At 54.4% G+C, this 19463-nt stretch overlaps 2 protein-coding genes across 4 annotated transcripts in view; one reads left to right on the top strand and one right to left on the bottom strand.

The window, feature by feature from the left end:
- Positions 1–19463, top strand: part of CFAP410 (cilia and flagella associated protein 410) — a 120761-nt gene that overhangs the window by 21251 nt on the left and 80047 nt on the right. The gene's annotated exons all lie outside the window — the stretch shown is intronic.
- On the bottom strand, positions 716–18576 carry AMOTL2 (angiomotin like 2). 3 transcript variants are annotated; one of them, XM_061465208.1, is made up of 10 exons: positions 18220–18576; positions 6578–7401; positions 4918–5152; positions 4250–4394; positions 4012–4104; positions 2546–2841; positions 2155–2447; positions 1820–2031; positions 1511–1663; positions 716–805 (listed from the first exon to the last, which is right to left on the bottom strand). In XM_061465208.1, exons 2-10 carry the CDS (start codon positions 7309–7311, stop codon positions 747–749), a joined length of 2220 nt encoding a protein of 739 aa, XP_061321192.1. In that variant the 5' UTR covers positions 7312–7401; positions 18220–18576; the 3' UTR covers positions 716–746. The 3 variants fall into 3 exon arrangements, with proteins under 3 accessions (XP_061321192.1, XP_061321190.1, XP_061321191.1); XM_061465206.1 differs by having other exon boundaries at positions 1511–1666; positions 18220–18575; XM_061465207.1 differs by lacking the exon at positions 18220–18576 and adding an exon at positions 7883–7988 and having other exon boundaries at positions 1511–1666.

Genomic DNA, 19463 nt, shown 5'->3' on the forward strand with positions numbered 1-19463 from the left:
AAGCCAGCTGCCAGTAGCCAGGGGATGATGCTGTAATAGGCGAGATGCCATCAGCCATCCTTGGCTCCCTCTGAGCATTCCACCTCCAGTTTCCAGGGGATTTCTCCTCCACCTTTTATTCTCTCCATCATTTTCTCTTTTGCTCCAGCATCACCCAATCCCAAACCCCTCGCTGGCCTATGATAACAACCCAGAGGCAGGACGCAAGGTGATGGCTGCAGATGATGGAGGTTGGGGCTCCTGGCATTTGGCTTGCCCACGATCTGGGCAGTTGATGGGACCCCAGAGGATCCCTCCTGGCTCTGGGCTTGAGCAAAGACATGAGCTTGTGGAGACAGTTTGGGTGAACAGAGAGGGATTTTCCAGTCAGAGGCCAAGAACTTGGGTGGATGTGAATTGCCAAGACCCAGAGGCGGGATGGGAACAGAGCCGATGAGGGAGGGTATGGGAAGAAGCCCCCTGCTTCAGGCTGGAACAATAAATAGGTTGCTCCTGTTGTCCAAAACCCCAGTGTGTTCACAGCGGGGACACGAGCCCCCTCAGTCACTGCAGGGTCCTTGGGCTCCAGCACGCCCTGCGCAGCTGGAGGCCCCTGTGGGTGCTGAGTGGGGACCACGGCCCATGTGCTGAGACCAGCCACAGGGACACCACTGAGCTCCAGGCTCGGTCCTCCCTCCTGCAGGCTCTGCCACCCTGATCCAGTGCAGGCAGGGGAAGAGGGGCCAGTGTGCATTCCATGGGAGGCCTTAAATCAGGATCTCCACCATGTCAGACAGGTCAGGGGCTCTGACATCAGCCAAGCTCTCTGCAAAGAAATAAGATAAGAACTGGAGGAGAGGTGAAGAGCATCAGTGCCCACCCCACCAAAGGGCTGGCAACAAGTGTACTGCAGGTCCAGCCTCCCCGCAAGGGGTTCAAGGGAAAACTACTGCATCATGAAAATAAAATAGCAACAGGTTGAGAGAGCAGGGCTGGTTCAGCCTGGAGAAGAGAAGGCTCCAAAGAGATCTTAGAGCAGCTTCCAGTGCATAAAGGGGCTACAAAAAAATCTGGAGAGGGGCTTTTGACAAGGGCAGGTAGTGACAGAAGAAGGGGAAATGGCTTTAAACTGACAGAGGGGAGATTGAGATGAGATATAAGGAAGAAGTTCTTCCCTGTGAGGGTGATGAGGCACTGGCACAGGGTGCCCAGAGAAACTGTGCCTGTCCCATCCCCGGCAATGTTCCAGGCCAGGTTGGATGGGACTTGGAGCACCCTGGTCTAGTGGAAGGTGTCTCTGCCTGTGGCAGGGGGTTGGAACTGGATGATCTTTAAGGTACCTTACAACCCAAACCAGTCTGGGATTCTACAAGCGACTGCATGGATTCAAACACACCAGACTAAACTGGGTCCTTTAAAATGCTTAAAAAAAAAATAATCTCTGATGCTCATGCAGAGCCCATCTCCTGATGCTAAGCCCACATGCTGGAGCACCCTTGGTTCTCCTCCACACCATCCCTGGGGCACTCACCCATCAGACCAGCCGGGCGCTCGGTGCCCTCACCCTGGCCGCTGCTCTCAGCCACTCCATCCGTCTGAGTGCTGCCATCCTTGCTGCTGTGCTTCGAGTGGGACGGCAGCGGCAGGGCAGTGGGCGCTCCTGCTCCTTCGCTGGTGGCTTTTCCTGCTGCAGGAGACACCAGTAAGGATTGAGAGCTCCTACAGCTCAATGAAAAAGTCCCCACTCCCCGAGCTCTCTACTTCCAAGCGTGCAGGGGAAATTGCAGGCAATTCCATGCTGCTGAGTGAAGGCAGGGAGCAGGGATGTGCCTCCATTTACCTGTGCTGCTGTGAGAGCTGCTCTCAGTCAACCGGTCACTCTGGCCAGCCCCTGGCCAGCTCAGGGCTGCTGAGGCAGCAAAGATGGAGGGCACAGACTTGGCTGGTCGCAAGGAGCCCTGGAGAGCTTTGCTGGGGTCCCTCCGCGAGCGCTGCTGCAGGACCTTGATGACAGCATCCTTCTCTAGGATTTGGGCATGAAGGGCTTTTAACCTGGAGAGGAAAAGAGGCACAATGTGGGTGAGGAGGTGGAGGGAAAAGAGAATGCAGGTGCTGCCCAACCAGACCACAGCACAAGCTTGTTGGAAGAAAATGCCTCCAGGAAGGTGGGACTACCTGTTCTCCATCTCCTGGTGCTTGTGGCTGGCCAGGAGGAGGTCCTCATTGAAGCTGCTGTTGGGGGAATGCCGCGGGGACTGGCTGATGAGAGTGGTGTCCCGCTGGGCGGCTGCAGTGGCCGCGGCATCCATGGCAAACTGCCGCATGGTGCATTCCTCCAGGTACTTCTGCTCCCACTTGGTCATGTCAGCTTCCAGGGCCAGGATCTTCTCCTCCTTCTCCCTCAGCTGCTCTGAGAGTGTGTGGGCACTCAGCTCCGGTGTCCCTGCACCCACAGTGCCTGCCTGCCTCTGCAGCAGAGAAAAGACAGTGAAAACCCAGCAGAGGATGGGGAGGTGCTGGGGGGATGCGGCACACACTGCAGGTTGCCGGCAGCACCGGCACCTACCTGCTGAGCCCGCAGCATCTTCAGCTCCTGCTCTAGGCGGGTGCGGAGCCGCAGCTCCAGTTGCTCCCGCTTCTCACAGGCGGCCTGGAGCTGTCCCAGGGCTGCCTGCAGCCGCTCCACCTTCTCCACGTAGGCACGCTTCTTCCGCAGCTCAGCTTCTGCCTTGGCTGCCCGCGCCTGGGCGCTGCCCAGCGCCTGCTCCAGCAGCTCTGCCCGCCGACGCTGGTCCTCGTTGGCGCTGCGCAGCAGGGATACCTCCCGCTCCAGCTTCTCCTTCTCCTGCTGGTGCTCATAGCCTGTAAGAGAACACCCAAGTGTCAGGCAAGGAGGATTCACTGCCCCCAAGCTGGAGCTTTTTGTTCCATAAAACCTGGCTGTGCCATCCCTCCCACAGCACACAACATATATGGGGGTCAGAGGGACCCAAGCCACAGGGGTAGACAGTCTCCATTTCATAGAAATCATAGAATCAGAGACTGGTTTGGGTTAGAAGGGATTAAAGCTCACCCAGTTCCAACCCCCTGCCACACGCAGGGGTACCTTCCACTACACCAGGTTGCTCCAAGCCCTGTCCAACCTGGCCTTGAACACTGCCAGGGATGGGGCAGCCACAGCTTCTCTGGGCACCCTGTGCCAGTGCCTCAGCACCCTCACAGGGAAGAATTTCTTCCTAATGTCTCATCTCAGTCTCCCCTCTGTCAGATTAAAACCATTCCCCCCTGTCCCTACAGGCCCTTGTTCAAAGCCCCTCTCCAGGTTTCTTGTAGCTCCTTCAGGCACTGGGAGCTGCTCTAAGGTCTTCCCAAACTTTCTCTTTTACAGGCTGAAGAAGCCCCAGAGCTGGATGCAGGACTGCAGGAGGGGTCTCACCAGAGCAGAGGGGAGAATCCCCTCCCTCAACCTACTGCTCACGCTTCTGGGGATGCAGCCCAGGACATGGTTGGTTTCTGGACTGCAAGCGAACACTGAAGCTGGGTCATGGGGAGCTTCTCGTCTCCCAACACCCGCAGCTCAAATTTTGCCTCATGAAGGAAAAAAGCTGCCTGGCGTGAATGCAGCCACCGTAAAGAAGGGAATGCAATTCCTGCCCCATAACACCAACACCACGTTTCTGTGCTAAACTAATGGATTTAGGTGTATTTTCCCAAAAATAAGCTCAGGCTTGCACAGCTGCGGCATAGAGGAGGGAGGAGGGAGAGAAGGGCCAGGCTGCAGGATGGGAGTGCTGGCCTGGTGCTGGAAGAGCCATCACAGCGGCAGGAATGCGGGGAATGTGGGTCACGCCACCAGCCGGCCGACTGGGATTAATGGCTCAGTCCAGGCCAAGAGCTGCTCCATCCTCCCCAGGGAAGGGCGAGAGCTGCTGCCCAACACCCGTCTCCTCCTCCAGCCAAAAAGGAGCCCCTCTGTCCTGCTCACGGATGCCACGGGAAGCCAGGCAAGGACAGGCATCCCATGGGACTTACTTTGCGCCAGGAGCTTTGCCATGCTGCCCTGGTTGCTGTCATGGCTTTCTTGGGTCTTGCTGGCCAGCTGCTTGTTTGCCGACTCCAACCGCTCTAGTCCAAAGGAAATTAAACCCAATTAAGATTTAAATACAAGAGTTTGGACAGAGGAAGTGGGAGAAGCCTGGAAACACCCTGGGTGGGGAAAGCTGGGGGACAGAGATCACTCACAGGGATGGGGACATGGAGGGTCCCTCACCTTTCAGGTCCCGGTTAAAGTCCTGGAGCCGCCGCATCTCACCATCTCTCTTGTTCCTCATGGCTTTCTCCAAAGCTTCCCGCTTGGAAGAGGCCTTGACGAGGTTTTCGTAATCCTCTGAGATGCGCTGGATCTCGCTCTCCAGCTGGGGTGGAGGAATGGACAGGCCAGGGTTAGATATGCATGGAATGAGGAAAAGAAAGGAAGATGCTGGCCAAAACTCACCTGGATCACTCAGCCCAACCCAAGCGCACCCATGGGACCCCCACCTGGCCTGGCCCCCAGCGCATATTTTGGGGGGAAAACTGGTATTTTCTGCCTTTTCTCCTTGCAAAGGAGTCCCTTCCACAGGTTTTGGCTCTGCTGTAGCGCAGCCGGCAGGGAACAGCCGCCCCTTGTGCGCAGCCACACAAAGAGCTTTCTGTGGTGGCCAGGGATGGGGGGGACACACAGAGGGAGTGGGTCACTAGAGAATGGGCTCCTTCTCCCCAGTCCCGCCTGCCGTGCTGCTGAAACACAGCTGCTCAGGGAGAAATGAGCCACCAGAAGGGAGGAGAAGAAGGGATTAAAACACTAAAGGGGTGAATTTTCACAGCAGCTGGTTGAGCATCCCCCCATCTAAGGCAGGGAGCCAGGGAGGGGAAGGGAATGATGCCGTGGCTGCTCACCTTCTGGATGCGGCTCGCCTTCTCAGAGCAGCTCTCCAGCTCCCGCCGCAGCTTCTCGTTGTCCCGCTGGAGCCTCTCGTTGTCCCGCAGAACGGCGTCCACCCGGGCCAGGCGGTTGCTGGTTGAGACCGCCTGGGCATTCACTAGTGCCTCCACACCAGCAGGACCCAGTGTGCCTGGGCACAGAGCGCCTGGCAGCGGCAGGAAAGCAGTGGGGACATGGGTGGACAGCACCCTGCAGAGGGGGAGAAGGATGCTCAGTGGGGTTTGGCAAGAGTGGGAGGGCTGACCACATTCCTAGAGTCCCATTGACTGCTCCAAACCTAAACGGGTGCTGGTGACTCCAGCTCACCCCAAAAGAGGAGGGAGGCTCTGTATCCTGCTTTTCAGTTGTGGGAAGCATTTGCTTTCTAACTCAAGCATAGGAAATAAACCCTATCTTTCAGGGATGCCTTGACCTGACAGCTCCTGGCTGGTGGGTCAGGATGGGCTCCCAGCCCCCCAGGCCTACCCTATTGCTGGAGATGCTGTGGATGAACAAGAACTCAACAAAAGATGCACCTTGGAATCCAGCAGCACTGCCCCTTTCCTTTGTTTTCTGGGCAAAGCAAGGGCTCCTGGCATGGCTCCTCAGCACCAAACCATGAACACATTCTGTCTATATTCGGAGGAGCAGGGTGAGCCTGGCCGCCCCTTGCACGACCGCTCTGAGCTCCTCGACATCCCATGGCTGCTTTGAATACCCCAAGCAAGGCGGCTGAGCATGGCGCAGCCCCGCTCTGCTCAGGCTATCCGCCAAGGGCCTGCATTCCTGCGGGATGATATAGGAGCAAGGAAGAATAAATACGTCTTCCTCACAGCTCCCCTTCCCCTCTTTGTTCCCTGGAAGGAGAAGGTTTTCCTGCTGGAGATGCTGTTGCTCTCCGCCTGGATAGGCTGGCAGCAGTGTGCGTCCTCCCATCAAGCCTCCAATTCCTTTCTTCCCATAGTTTTTCACACTGAAATAAAGTTGTTTCCAGCCCTCCTGGACTTCTCCCCCTCCCCTCCCACCCCCCAGACCTCTCCATGACCCTCTTGCAGACAACCTGGGGCTTTTCTGGAGGTGACAAGCTGCCCAAGTGAAGGGGGGAGCTGCCTAGCACTGCTTTATAACCTCCATAAACCACCCGGCACTAGCCCAGGCTTAGCTCAGCAGCAATCCCATGGCACCGGCAGCAAACCAGTGTTATGCGGACATCCCCGTCTCAGGGCCACACGATAGGTTTCCATGGAATAGGGAGCGCGTTTGCCTTCCACCCCGCCCTATGCCTGTTCCACATTTAGCCATTTCCTGAGCTGGTTCCAGCTCCTAAATTAACCCCAAATTCCTCCCAGTGCATGGGGAGAGGGCTGGGTCTGCAGAGGCAGTGGGATTTTCATCACCAGTTAGAAAAACCCAACTGTGCTGGGGGAAACTGGGGAGGGGAATGGTCCCCGCAGACCCCAGAGGCTGAGCCAGATCTGATCCCACAAGGACAAGAGGTTTGGCAATGGCTGCCCCAGGCCCCCCACTGCTCTCTGCATTCCATATCTCCCAAGCATCCATCCCGGCTCCTGGTACACACAGCTGAGAGGCACCCAGTGGGGACTCCAAAAGCAGGGCCTGGGAGTTGCAGGTTACCTGATTTCGGGATGCTGAAATCCAGGACCTTCCTGAGAGCAGGGTCGGGGTTCAGACAGGTAAGTGTCCTGGGAAGGGATGACGTAGGGATACTCTGGAGGGGGTCCCCTTGGCTCTGGCCCCTCAGGGTGCTGCCCTTGCAGGGCAGCCAGCTGGTGGTGACGGGAGAGCTGGGGGTAGCTGTGGGAGGCACTGATGGGGCTCTGTGTGTTGGCCCCACTCCTCTCCAGCGACAGCCGCATCAGCCGCTCACTCAGTGACCGCACGTGGCCATGCTTCAGGTCCTTCAGCCCCTCATCGGGGCGTCGGGTGCTGTTGCTCTCAGCCCCACGTGGGCTGTTTTCACCCCGAATCCCTGTGCTGGCCCCTCCATGCTGCTGCCCACCCCGCTGAGAGGCATAGTACTGGGAATGCGCCTTGGCCTCCTCATAGGTTGGAAGCTCCTCGCCCTTGTGCTGGGGCTGGCAGAGCCGATAGACACTGTTCTCCAAGTAGATGTGGTCAGAGTGATGCTCCTGGCCCTGGGGTTCCTGCCGTGTGGACTGCTGCACCATTTGGCTCTCCTCGGCACTGAGGCTCTCCAGGGAGGAGCGGGGGCTGCCGGCGCCACCGCCGCGCAGGGCCTGCTGCTGGATGGCCAGCAGAGTGCGGTTCTCCGTGAGGTTCCCATAGCGCAGCTGCTCCTGGATCAGGCGGTGCAGGACCGTCCCGTTCGAGTCCTCCGCCGTCCTCATCTCCGCCAGCGCCGTCGGCAAAGCCACGTTTCCAACCCGACAAGGGCGTCCCCGGAGGTCCTTTAGCAGCCACCAGCCACGCCGAGACACCTGCATGGAGAAAAGAGGGGATAATGGATGAAGAACCGGCCTGGGCAGGACGCACTGCTGGTCAACAGGGTTTTGTTTTCCAGGAATCCCGCTCAGCACACTGGGAGCCTGGCTGGGACTTGCCGGACGGGCAGGAGGCTGTGGTGGTGGAGGGAGCTCAACCCACTGCCGTGGCTGAACACTGGCACTCTCATCGCACCCATGACCAGGGCTGGCGCCAGGGGTCGGGGCTGGGGTAGGGGCTGGGGGTCGGTAGTGGCTCCCCACGGACCCGGTACCTCTCGCAGGGACCGGGGCTGCCTCCAGGTCCGGGGGAATGGGGGATAAGGCGGCCCCGCGGGAGTGGGCACGTAGCCATCGGGCGGCTCGCACGACCCACCGACCGCAAACCCCCCGCCCGGCGGCCAGGGAGAGCCGAGTCGACCCTCACGGAGGTCTCGGTCCCCAGCGACACTGGGAGCCCCTCCGGGACGGCGCTTACCGGGGCATGGCGGAGCGGGGGCGGTGGCGGTGCTTCCCGGGGAGCGCGGCGACGGGACTGAGCGTCCCGCCGGCAGCGGGGGCCGGCCCGAACGCTGCTATGCCCGGAATGCAGGGCCGGACCCGCCCCGCTCCGCACCGCCCCTCCCCGTTCCGCCGGGGCTGCTGCCGGCAGGGGGGGCACGGACACTGGCAGGAGCGCGGACACGGAGGTCGTGCCCGAGGTGGGCAAGAGCCCATGGGGGTGCCACGGGCGCTTGCAGTCGTGGAGGGAGCCTGGGGCAGATCATAGACTCCCAGACTGGTTTGGGTTGAAAGGGACCTTAAAGCTCATCCAGTTCCAACCCCCTGCCATGGGCAGGGACACCTTCCACTAGACCAGGTTGCTCCAAGCCCCGTCCAACCTGGCCTTGAACACTGCCAGAGATGGGGCAGCCACAGCTTCTCCGGGCACCCTGTGCCAGCATCTCAGCACCCTCACAGTAAGGAACTTCTTCCTAATGTCTCATCTCAATCCCTTTGTCGGCTTAAAGCCATTCCCCTTGTTCTGTCACTACCTGCCTTTGTCCAAAGCCCCTCTCCAGGTTTCTTGTGGCCCCTTTAGGCACTGGAACCTGCTCTAAGGTCTCTTTTACAGGCTGAACCAGCCCAGCTCTCTCAGCCTGTCTTCAGGGCAGAGCTGCTCCAGCCCTCGCAGTATCTCTGTGGTCTCCTCTGGACTCTCTCCAACAGCTCCACATCCCTCTTGTGTTTTTGCCCCCAGAGCTGGATGCAGGACTGCAGGGGGGTCTCAGTAGAGCACAGTAGGGGGGGAGAATCCCCTCCCTCTACCTGCTGCTCATGCTCCTGGGGGTGCAGCCCAGCACGTGGGTGGTTTCTGGGCTGCAAGCATACACAGTGCAGAAGTGGGCTGGGGTCTGGTGCATGCTACATGCACACAGGAGGCTTGCAGCTGCTGGGATGGGGGGTTCAGCAGCTCTGCCTGCCAGCTGTCCTGGAGCATAAATCTTTCCATTTAATCGCAGCTCAAAGAGACACAGCATTGTCTGCAGGACCAACCTGGCCTCTCAAAAATCTGCTGGCCCCATCTGCTCTGCCCTCATGCCTTGTCTCCTCATGTCCCCCCTCCTCACATCCACCGCAGAGGGGGATGTCAGCTTGCTGCAAGTGCAGCCATCCCAGCCTGTCTAGTACTGGATTCAGTGCCTTTGGGCATCCCCTGTCCCTCTGCCAGCCTCAGTTTCCCTATTCCGGCAGATGCCATTTGCAGCATGGCCACAGGACCACAGCAGGGCTTGTCCATCCACTGTGCTGGGGGACAACGAGGAAGCCATCAGGGATCAAATCCTTTTTCCCCCTTTCAACACCAATGAGCTCATCTTTGGGGAGACACTGAGAACCCCCAACCCCGAAGCAGAGAAACACAAGCCCCATGTCGACCCCCAGTGCCCAAGGCTGCTGGTGCAGAGCCCAGCGCTGTGGCTGCCTGCGAGGCCCCGAGGCAGCAGATGGCTGGAGGGGAGGCAGTGGTGGCCAAGAGGCAGGTGCAGGGAAAATCGCTAATTAGCTCTGGGACATTAAGCTCCCATTCTTTTGCGAGGAAACTCACAGCTTCTTATCAGCACAGACCCAGAAGGCAGGTCTGGGGGGGGGGGGGGTGTTGATCTTTACCCTAGCCTCCTTGCTTTGCTGCTTCTGCTGCTGAATACAGCTTCATCCCACTGTGGGATCACCCCCAGGCCACCCCAAGATCCCCAAAAGCCATGAGATGCGGTAGCAGACAAGGTGCAGCTCTCTCCCTCTGTGTTTTCTTCCAAAAGATTGGAAAAAAAGAAAATAAAACTCCCCAATGTGTATCAGGTAACACACTCAGAGGCGGATGGAGAAGGATCAGAGCTTGTAGGAAAAGGTGCACCACGTTACAGACCCAGAGATGAAGGACGCGGCCCTGGCATGGTCAGTCTGGATTCGAGCTTAACAAGGCCTAAGAGCATCCCCACCCAGGCAGGTCCTGAGCCTGTTCTTAGTGCGAGGGAGCTCATCAAACAACAAAAAAGAAACAAGTTTTTCAGCCCAGTTTCACCAGTGACAAGGCAAATCCACCTGGCTGGAGTTTCGGAGTCTGCACTCTGAAATCTGCACTGGCCCTGTGGGTGTGGGGGAGACCTCAAAACCCCAGGGAGGATCTACCCCTTTGCAGGGAAGAGAGGAGGGCACAGCTCTTGTCCCTGTTTCCCCAAGCACACACTGAGTCTGGAAACACCAGCCCATGCCTAGCAGTGGGTGGATGCAGATGGATGGATGGATGGAGAGATGGACAGAGGCACCACCCCAAGATACCAATCCCAGCAGCAGCACAGCCCCTGGCTGTGGCTCTGCCCTGATTTTTCCCAGGGGAGCCAGCCTAGCTCCCCCAGCTCATCCACCGGCCTATCTGTTCCTGCGTCATCCTGCTTCCCTTCTTTATACTGCTCTATTTTTGGCATCAGGAAACCCCTCCTGGGCTGACAGAACCCCTTTGGAAAGTGATCTGAAGAGTTTTCTCTTTTTCTTTCTAATGCTGAAGGTAATAAAAGCCTGGACCTTTTCATTTTCCTCCCAGAAGAAGTGAAATAGCAGCTGGCATCCCCATGCTAGGCTGGACCCACAGGCAGCAGTGGTGACCCTTTGCTCAGGTGGGAGTGTATGGGGGAAAAGCCCAGCCAAGGCTGTGAGGTGGGACAGCGACTTGGCTTGGGCTGGATCCTTGGGAGTAGCGGGGAGCGCAGGTGCCAGTACCCCAGGCTCCCCGGGTGACACACAGCTCCGCAATGCAAATCCCTCCCACTGACCTCACCACGGAGCCTTATCAGTGAGGCGTTGGAGTGTGAGGAAGGAGCCAAGAGAATATTCACAGCATGAGATCACCTCGGCTGTCGTCCTCAGCAGCTCGCAAGATGCCTGGTCTGTGCTGAGACAGGATAACTAGGGAGCTGGAGGCAGCTGGAGGTGCCTGTAATGGACAAGAGGTTGCAGCGCATCTCCTGGGATGATGGTTACGGTGGTGAAGGTGCACCACTGCTGAATTCTCCAGCCATTCCACAGCAATTTGCCCTCTAAAGCTCCCTCCAGATATCCATTTCTCTCCCAGGCTCCCAATTTCAAGTGCAACTAGATGGAAAGGAGAGCTGGAGATCAACGAATCACACAAGTGCCTTTCCTGTACTGCTTCAAGGAGCAAGGTGCTCAGCGGGAGGATGCTGCATCCCTGTGAGCAGGGAGCAAAAACAGTTCCTGGGCACTTCCTCTCCACCCAGCATTCCAGCCATGCACTCCAGTTCTGGAGACACCCCACAAGATGCCAGACCTGATCTTCCCTGTCCTGGGTACTCTCCTGTTCTCCTGGGGCAGGGCAGGACTGCCTGTCCTAGCTGAGATGTCCCAGAACTGGCACCTTGGTAACCCAGGGGACATCCCCACTCTCCAGCAAATTTTTGCTGCAGTTCTCCATAAATCAGACACACAAGGAGGTGATGCCATGGGTGCATTCACAAAGCTCCTTCTCAGGAATTTGAGGAGGGGAACCCCCAGGCTGCTGCTCGTACATGGGATATCATGGATTCATGAACGTGACACCATCAGTGTGCGCACTGGTATCTTCTGAAGTGCCGCAGCTTTGCCCTCCTGGCTGTCCCCACTGCTGGCTCCAGCTCCAGCAGCCACTCAGCAGCACCAAACCCAATTCCTGGTGGCAGAGACAACCCTGAGACTTGCCCAACCTTCAGGAAGCTGTCACCATGGAGCTGTGCATGGAGGCAGTAAGGCTGGATGCCTCTGTGTGCTGAACAGGCAGCATGGACAAACCCTATTGTAAGGGGAAGATAGGAAATGTGAGGAACAATGTGCATACTTGTAACAAAGCCTTGCCGCCATCAGAAAGGGGCCAGGACCCTTCTTGTTCTCCTCTTCTGTGCATTTTAACCCCCCTGAGTCATTTCCATTCCTGGATGTTAAATTGTCCTTTATTTCCCTGTTTCCTGAAAGGGGCTTGTTCCTGACCTGCCGGTGGAGGGGCTTTGGTTTCAGTTGCTGACATCCGCCAAAAGGAGATGCCAGTGAGAACAAAGGTTGAGCACTGGCTGCCGGAGCCAACCAGGAGTCACCAGCCCAGGGAACACGGATCTGCATTTCCATAGCAAAGCCTTTCACTGTAGTTTGACCACCTTGTTCTCACGTTTGAGGCATTTTCACTTTCTTGAGGAATGTGAATCCTTGGGTGTAATTTCCTGCCCACAGGAACGCAGTCAGAGAACCCCCCCTCTATGGCTCCAGCATCACATGCAGAGGGGCAGCTCCATCCTCTGCCCCAGCACTGGGTGACACAGTGCCAGCTGGGAAAGTGCCATGGGCAGCATCCCCTCACTGCCCATGCTTACACACTTGTCTCTGCTCTAAACACTGCCAGGTCGACCTGACCTCCTTGTCCTTATCCCCTACCCATAGCTGAGCAGGAGGTCAGCACCCTAATTTGGAGCCACCACTTGCAAAATGAGAGGGGTGGCACCCAGAGGGGCAGAGGGACACCAGGCGCCCTGCTCCCCATTGCTTCAGGGGCTGCTTGGGTATTGAAGGGAGGAGACAGTGCTTTCCAACAGAAAGAAATGTCAAGGGAGGAGAGGCACTGGGATGAGGTACATAGCAGGACAGAGAGGGTGAAGGATGGCCCAGAGGTCAGTTCTTGGCATGCATCACACCAAGAAGGGGAAGAAGGAGGTCAGTGGCATTTCTGTCACCTTGTGGTCCTCCAGGATAGTGGCTGTCCCTTGGGAAGAGGCCTCCAAGCATCCCTGGGGGGAGGGAGAACCCATGCACTCACAGACATGGAGCTCTGAAAAATACACATTTCCTGCAGACCATGGTAAAAAGGGTGGTAAGAAGATACGAAGATGTTGAGCAGTCTGGGGTCCAGTACTGATTCCTGGGGGACCCCACTTGTGACAGGCTGCCATCCAGTCTGTGTCTTAACAGCTTGTTCAGGAGAAGACTGTGGGTACTGAAATCCATCAGGATATCAGGACGATAGTAGGAAAAGGCTCAATAAGAAATGACACCACTTTGACAGTCTGAGGAGGAGGCAGAGGTCTCCTCCAGCCTCCAGTACTTCCCCGAGTAAGGACCCTGACGCAACACTCGCTGCTGCCCACTTATTCTTGTGCAAACAACTTCCCAGCTACTGTGTTAATAAACTAGACAATCAGATGTGGCCAGAAGCCACACAGCATGTGACAAACTAGCTCTGTGTCACTGCTGGATTCAGTGCCAGCTGCATCTGAACACCTGAGCCATGCCTGAGAGTTGTGTTGTGGTGAAAACGCAAGCAAACACTGTACCAGACGTGAACGTGACACCTTAATGGCAGCTGCACCTCTGCTCTATGAGGTAGCTTTTTTTGCCAAGGTGAGAACATGGGGACATGGGGAGAGGTCCACAGTTCTGCCCTGCAAATCACAGCCTTCAGCAATCCCACAGACAGCTCCCGGCTATGTCAATGCTGGCATACAAGTTCAGCTGTTGGAAGAGCAGTAGCTGGGGCAAATTAGAGCCCCTTCATCCAGGATGCTGGAGCTGTTTTTGTTGTTCTGGAGGTGACCTGTTCTTCAGAGCTAACTTGGCACCCCAGTATCACGTACAGGGATGTAGAGCCTGTGATACCTGGAAGCATCCAGGGGAAAGATGGACATGAAACCCAAGTGCACCAACAAGGCAGTCCTGGTCTTATCAGCAGTCTCCCCTTTTATGATGTCCTGGACCCGTCTCCTGGTGAAACCATCTGTGCACAGGGTAAACTTCACCCTTCCCCAGCCCAGCCCAAGGTGGGAAGGTGAGGTTGGCCACTGAGCAAAGGCCAGAGCTGCATGGTTTAGCTGTGTGCTTGATGATACAATAGAAAATGCCTCTGAAGTCCCAGCCCTCTGGAGCATTTCCTTAGCTTGCTGGAATTTCCGTTTAGTTCTTCCTCTCCCAGGCTCTTACCGAAAACTGGTGTCACCATATGTGTCTCCTCAGCAGGCTCTGGAGACTGGCCAGCTCCCTTGGTCCCCCTCCCAGGTCTCTCACCGATGTGCCGGGCATTTGCAAGGAGCATGCTCCCTGCGGGTGTCAGCTTTGGCTCGCCCCTTGATTAATCACCAAAGGCAACTCTGCCAATCAAGGAAAGATTTACAAGGCAGGCAGGAAGCTCTTGTTTTTACAGGAGTGCCTCAAACACACGCACACAGTAGGAAAAGCAAACATTCCAGGCATACCAAGGGATCCACGGGATAAAAATTCCCCAAACAGCACAGATTAAGATACTTGGCGGCACATGGAAACACTAAAACCTGAACTCAAGGATTTAATTGTCTTATTGAGCTCTGAGTGCTGCGTGGAACAACCTGAGCTGCATGGGAACAGCCACCCCAGGAGGGCAGGGAGAGGGTCAGCGACGGTGCCCTCCATACAATATGGGTCAGGGCTGGCCCCCACCCCTCTCCCATCTCCATATGGTTGCCAGAGCCTTCTTGGCAGAGTTTAATGTGAGCTCTCCCTTGCAAATGCTCAACCCTGCTCCTTAGCAAGGCAGGCAGGGGTCACTCTGCATCAATGCAACACTGAATTCAAGCCCATCGGAGCAGAGAGAACCTCTGTTCTGGCTCCGACTGCCAAGACCCCTGGCCTGAGAGCAGCAGTCTTTATGCTGGGTCGATGCCCATTACCTCCCATCCTACCCTAAAGCCCTCTGAAGTGAGTAGAAATGCTCTCATCCTCTCTAGTCCTAAATGCTAGCCCAGGAGATGCAGCAATGCCTCTGCAACTGTTTGCCTGAGGTACTCTTCAAGGATCATCAGGGTTGAATGGGAAGACAAACATGCAGGCTAGAGCTGGTCCAGTCCCACCAGTGGGTCCAGCTGCTTCTACAGAATAATCTGTGTCCTGGGCTGCAGGACCAGCTTACTCCTTGGCTGTCACTGTTTAACAGACACAGCAATATTTTTCATTTATGGGTTTTCAAGGGACCATGAGAAAGGCAGGAGGGGAATTTTGTCCTTCCAAATGATGTGCTTCCCCTTTCTCTGGTGTTCTTTTGAACTTCTTTTTTTTTTTCCCAATTTGAAACAATTTTTTCAAGGGAATCCACTCTCTGGCTGTATTTCCCAGTTTGTCAAGTCATCTGTGCGATCAATTCACACCCATCTGGTTAGTCTGTGGGATAATCTGGAGTCTACATCAGGCTCTGAATCTCTAGGTGAAGAAGAGGAAGGAGCCCTGCAGGGCAAGAAGACAAGAAGGCCCAGAAATACTCTCCCCTCTGAAAGGATTGGTTGCCACACAAAGGTTCCTTTTTCACCTTTACTGCAAACCACCCCACAGAAAGTGGAATTTGACCTCTCCTAGTTACACATGGCTTCTCCATTTCTGCTCCAAGCCAGTAGCAGGAAGCCCCAGCTCCCACTCACAGATGGATGGTTTCTGGAAGAGTGGTGGAGGGAACTGATAAGGAAATAAGTCACCTGCTGAAAGCGAGAGTTAAGGGAAGCACTTGCTTGAGATCATTGAATCACAGGATGGTTTGGGTCAGAAGGGACCTTTAAAAACCATTTAGTCCACTCCTCCTCAAAATGGGCAGGGACACCTTCCACTAAACCAGGTTGCTCCAAACCCCATCCAAAGTGACCTTGAACACTGCCAGGGATGGGGCAGCCACAGTTTCTCTGAGCAACCTGCGCCAGCTCCTCACCACCCTCATTGTAAATAATTTCTTCCTTTTATCTAACATATATTTACCCTTTTTAAAACTGTTGTCCTTGCCCTGTCACTACAGGCCCTTGTAAAAAGTCCCTCTCCAGATTTCTTCTAAACCCCCTTTATATATTGAAAGGCCACAATAAGGTCTCCTGAGCCTTCTCTTCTCCAGGCTGAAAAACATCAACTCTCCCAGCCTTTCTTCACAGAAGAGGTGGTTCCAGCCCTTGGACCATTTTCATGCCCTCCTCTAGACCTGCACTAACAGGTCCATGTCTTTCTTGTGCTGGGGGCCCCAGAGCTGAATGCAGTAATTATCCTAGAATAAAATCCTCATTTACACACTCAAGAAGTCACCAGCCATGCCCTAAGAAGGTGCAGATTGCCCTGAGCATTTATCCCAAATTGCAGCCCATGCTCAGGCATGAGTGGGGCTGCCCCAAAACCTTGCGCCAGCTCCCCTCCTGCAGCCCAAGCTTTCACAGAGGTCTTGTAGCTGTGAGGATGCTCCATGGGATTCAGATGTGAGAGCATGGCTTGAACTTTGAGAGTTTGCATTGCCATACTTCATATCATTACTGCAAGCAGTTTCCTTATGGTCCTCCTCCCTTTCCTGCCCCTGTTCATCACCAGCAGATGCCCAGGAGACCTTTTGACAGCTAGCTCAAAGCTGGGACATGAAAACACCCTTCAGAAACTGGTTTTGTCCCAGTGAATAGGACTGGCTTTAATGCTCTGTATTTCTTCTGTGATCACATGCATCACTGCCTGCAACCTTCCATCTAGCACTTGAATTTAACCCTGATTCTATGTCAGCTTTCTCAGCACCCTCCTCCTCTCAGGAGCCTGCCAGCATCTTCCCTTTCTGGGGCTTCTGCGAAACCTCCACAGCTTCTAGCTTGGCAATTGACATCTAAAAAGTTCGGTATCTGCTTAAAAAGAAAAAGCTGGCTGTGTTTAGGAAGCTTAACGTGGCATGGTAGGGATGTGAGTCATCACCACCAGTGCTTCATTCTGTGCCACGGTTGTTTCATTTGCCCTTCACCACAGCAGAATGAGGTATTTCAGATTGCTGCATGACAGTGGCACTTGGCCCACTAGTACCACTAGGAAGAGGTAAATTAAGTCATACTGTGCAGCCAAGGAGCCATCCTGAGGGAAATGGCCACTGCACACACCAGGAATTGGAAACAGGCACTTGCGTGATACACACCCCACTGGCTACAATGCACCCTAAACACAGGCTCAACGGGTTGCTGGATAGAGATGTGCTTAGAGCTATTCCCGTCCTGAGCAGGGTTAATACACAGTGAAGCTGTGAACTTAACCTTCAGCTATGCAAATTACAGGGAACGAAAAATGCAACCAAGGTGAACCAGTATTATAAATGCACATTAACTACAGGCACTGCATTAGAACGCGTAAGCTTGCTGAACTGGGGCAGTGGAAAAAAGCAGGTTTCAGCCTCAGATCTAACTGGGGTGAAATATCAGCTCTTTGTTCCAAGCGCTTCTGCTGTCACATGTGATCCCACTTTGATAGAGTGACTGTAAAAAATGGGCTGAACAGCTGAATACGCACGAGTCATAAGGCAGCTATGTTGACAAATTGAATCATACTTAGTGGGATGATACCCAAGGCAAAAAATTGCCAAGATTAGTGAGCAAGGGCTGTGACAGCATCAGCAAAGGCACTCTGCTGAGACTTGGAGCAGGGGTTTGGGCTCTAAATCCACACATCAAGCCCCTCCTTGGAGGCAGCAAGTGAAAGCATGGGCAGTGAAGGATTCATAGGGCGCATTTAAATGACAGATCAAGGATCTTATGCTTTATATACCTAAAAGTAGATGTATACCTAAAATTACCAACCATTCCTCTAGCCCCTAAATTAATTATTCAGTGGAATTACTTTGTTATCCCACTAATTCGAAATATGCTGTTTCAGCACCCAGGTACGTGAACTACATTGCTTTCACACTGAAGCTATGCTAAAGGCGGAGGCTTGGGTGGTGTGCAATTAATCAGCCCAGATTCTGAAATTAGCTGCATTCCCTATTGCTTGGGGAAGGGACATATGGATCCATGTGTGTTTAAATGCCCGGTAACAGGATTCTGGTTTACATGCACCAAATGTCATCATTTTGAGTCATTACACATCAATGTACTGAGCAAGAAGCTCAAAGGCATAGTAAAGAATTAAGTCATGAAGTTAACCATCAGCTGCAAAAATTACAGGGATTGAGAAATGTAACTAGTGTAAAACTGCACTGTAAAGCCATGCCAGGAGTTAGGACATACAGTCTCTCACACATCCAGCTATTGTTCTGTTTGCTTTTAGAATAAAAACATTACTTTTTTTTTGCCATGTATGTAAAAGGACAAAGAGGGAAAAAAAAAAAAAAAAGCAACTACAACAAGAAACATGTCTCAGTCTGGAGGCATTGAAATTGTAACTTATGTACGCATGTATGTAGTTACTGACATTGTAGAGATATCAGTAGCCTTCATACCAAACACCATGTAAAAGGAATCAGAACATGTAACTCCATGTAAATGCCCTCCTATGTCTGAGACAAACCTGTCAGGTTGCACGGGTTATACAGATGGCAGATGACCACCACAGTCATGTTGACCTTTCCAGCACACACAAAAACACAGACGGTTTAAAATCAGCATTAAAGTCACCGTCCTTACGCTGTCCGGGTGAGGATAAGGAAGTGGTGTTATCTACCCAGAGGCTCAGAGGAGCTCGTTTGAGATAGCAAATGCAATTCCTGAGAAGATACTTCCTATTTTTATTGAACTCTAGGATTTCTGTGGAGATTATATGGCATGCTGGAGGAAACCGCAGGTAGGGGAACATGCCTGTCAGAGGAATCCCACAGCCCCGGGGCTGAGGCAACAGCTGCACTTGGTGTTAGGGTGCTGGAGCAGAAGGGAAGCCTCAACTCTCAGCACAGTGCCTGCTGACAGGGGAGCGGGCGGTGCCGGGCAGCGGTACAGCCTCATGTGTGCCACGTCTGCCTTGTGGTCAGGGAAGACCATCCTTCCTCCTTTCCTAGTCTGCAGGATATTGGCCGGTAAATTCAGCGCTCTGACTTTAATTCCGCAGATTTAGCCACGGACAGAAACAGCAGGAGTGCTGCAGAAGAGTCTTGGCTTCGTAGAGCTAAACCGAGAAAAACCTCACACCTTTCCTTATCCACGAATTCAAACAAATGCCCCACTCCCCATCCAGCTCCCGGATGCACTTTCAACTAAAACGGGGGGATCGGAAGGAAGAAACAAATGGAAAGCCAATTGAAGCAGTACGTCCTAGCAGCGGGTCCAGCGCGCGGCTGCCGTGCCCTCTGCAGGGCAGCTGTCACATAGCACTTCTGCTGCCGGGAGTCAGGCACCTTCGCTTGCCAAACCCGTGAAGCGTTAAGTGGGGCGCTAATTAAGTTCCTAAACTAACGAGAAAGGTCGTTTTAATTAATCCAGACACCACCATCACTTAAACGCCCCGCAGGCATGAAAAACTAGTGGATCTCCTGCAACAAAGGCTGCCCCAAAATGTCATTGCTACCCCAAGTGCTTTGTTCCGCAGCTTCCTCCTTTGCCACCTTTAGAGTTCTCTGGGAAACCTACGCCAGTGTCTCATCACCTTCATAGTGAAGGATTTTTTCCTAATACCTCATCTAAATCTCCCCTCTGTCAGCTTAAAGCCACTGTCTTGCCCTGTCACTGTAAAAAGCCCCTCTCCAGTTATCTTATTGTCCCCTGTAGGTGAAAGATCATTTTTCACTCCTCATGTGGAAAAGTCTCTCCAGGGCACTGCTG

This window comes from Pezoporus flaviventris, unplaced genomic scaffold, assembly GCF_033815535.1.
Source record: "Pezoporus flaviventris isolate CSIRO_AGI_PZ_B2104156 unplaced genomic scaffold, CSIRO_AGI_Pfla_v1 ptg000040l, whole genome shotgun sequence".
NCBI lineage: Eukaryota > Metazoa > Chordata > Aves > Psittaciformes > Psittacidae > Pezoporus > Pezoporus flaviventris.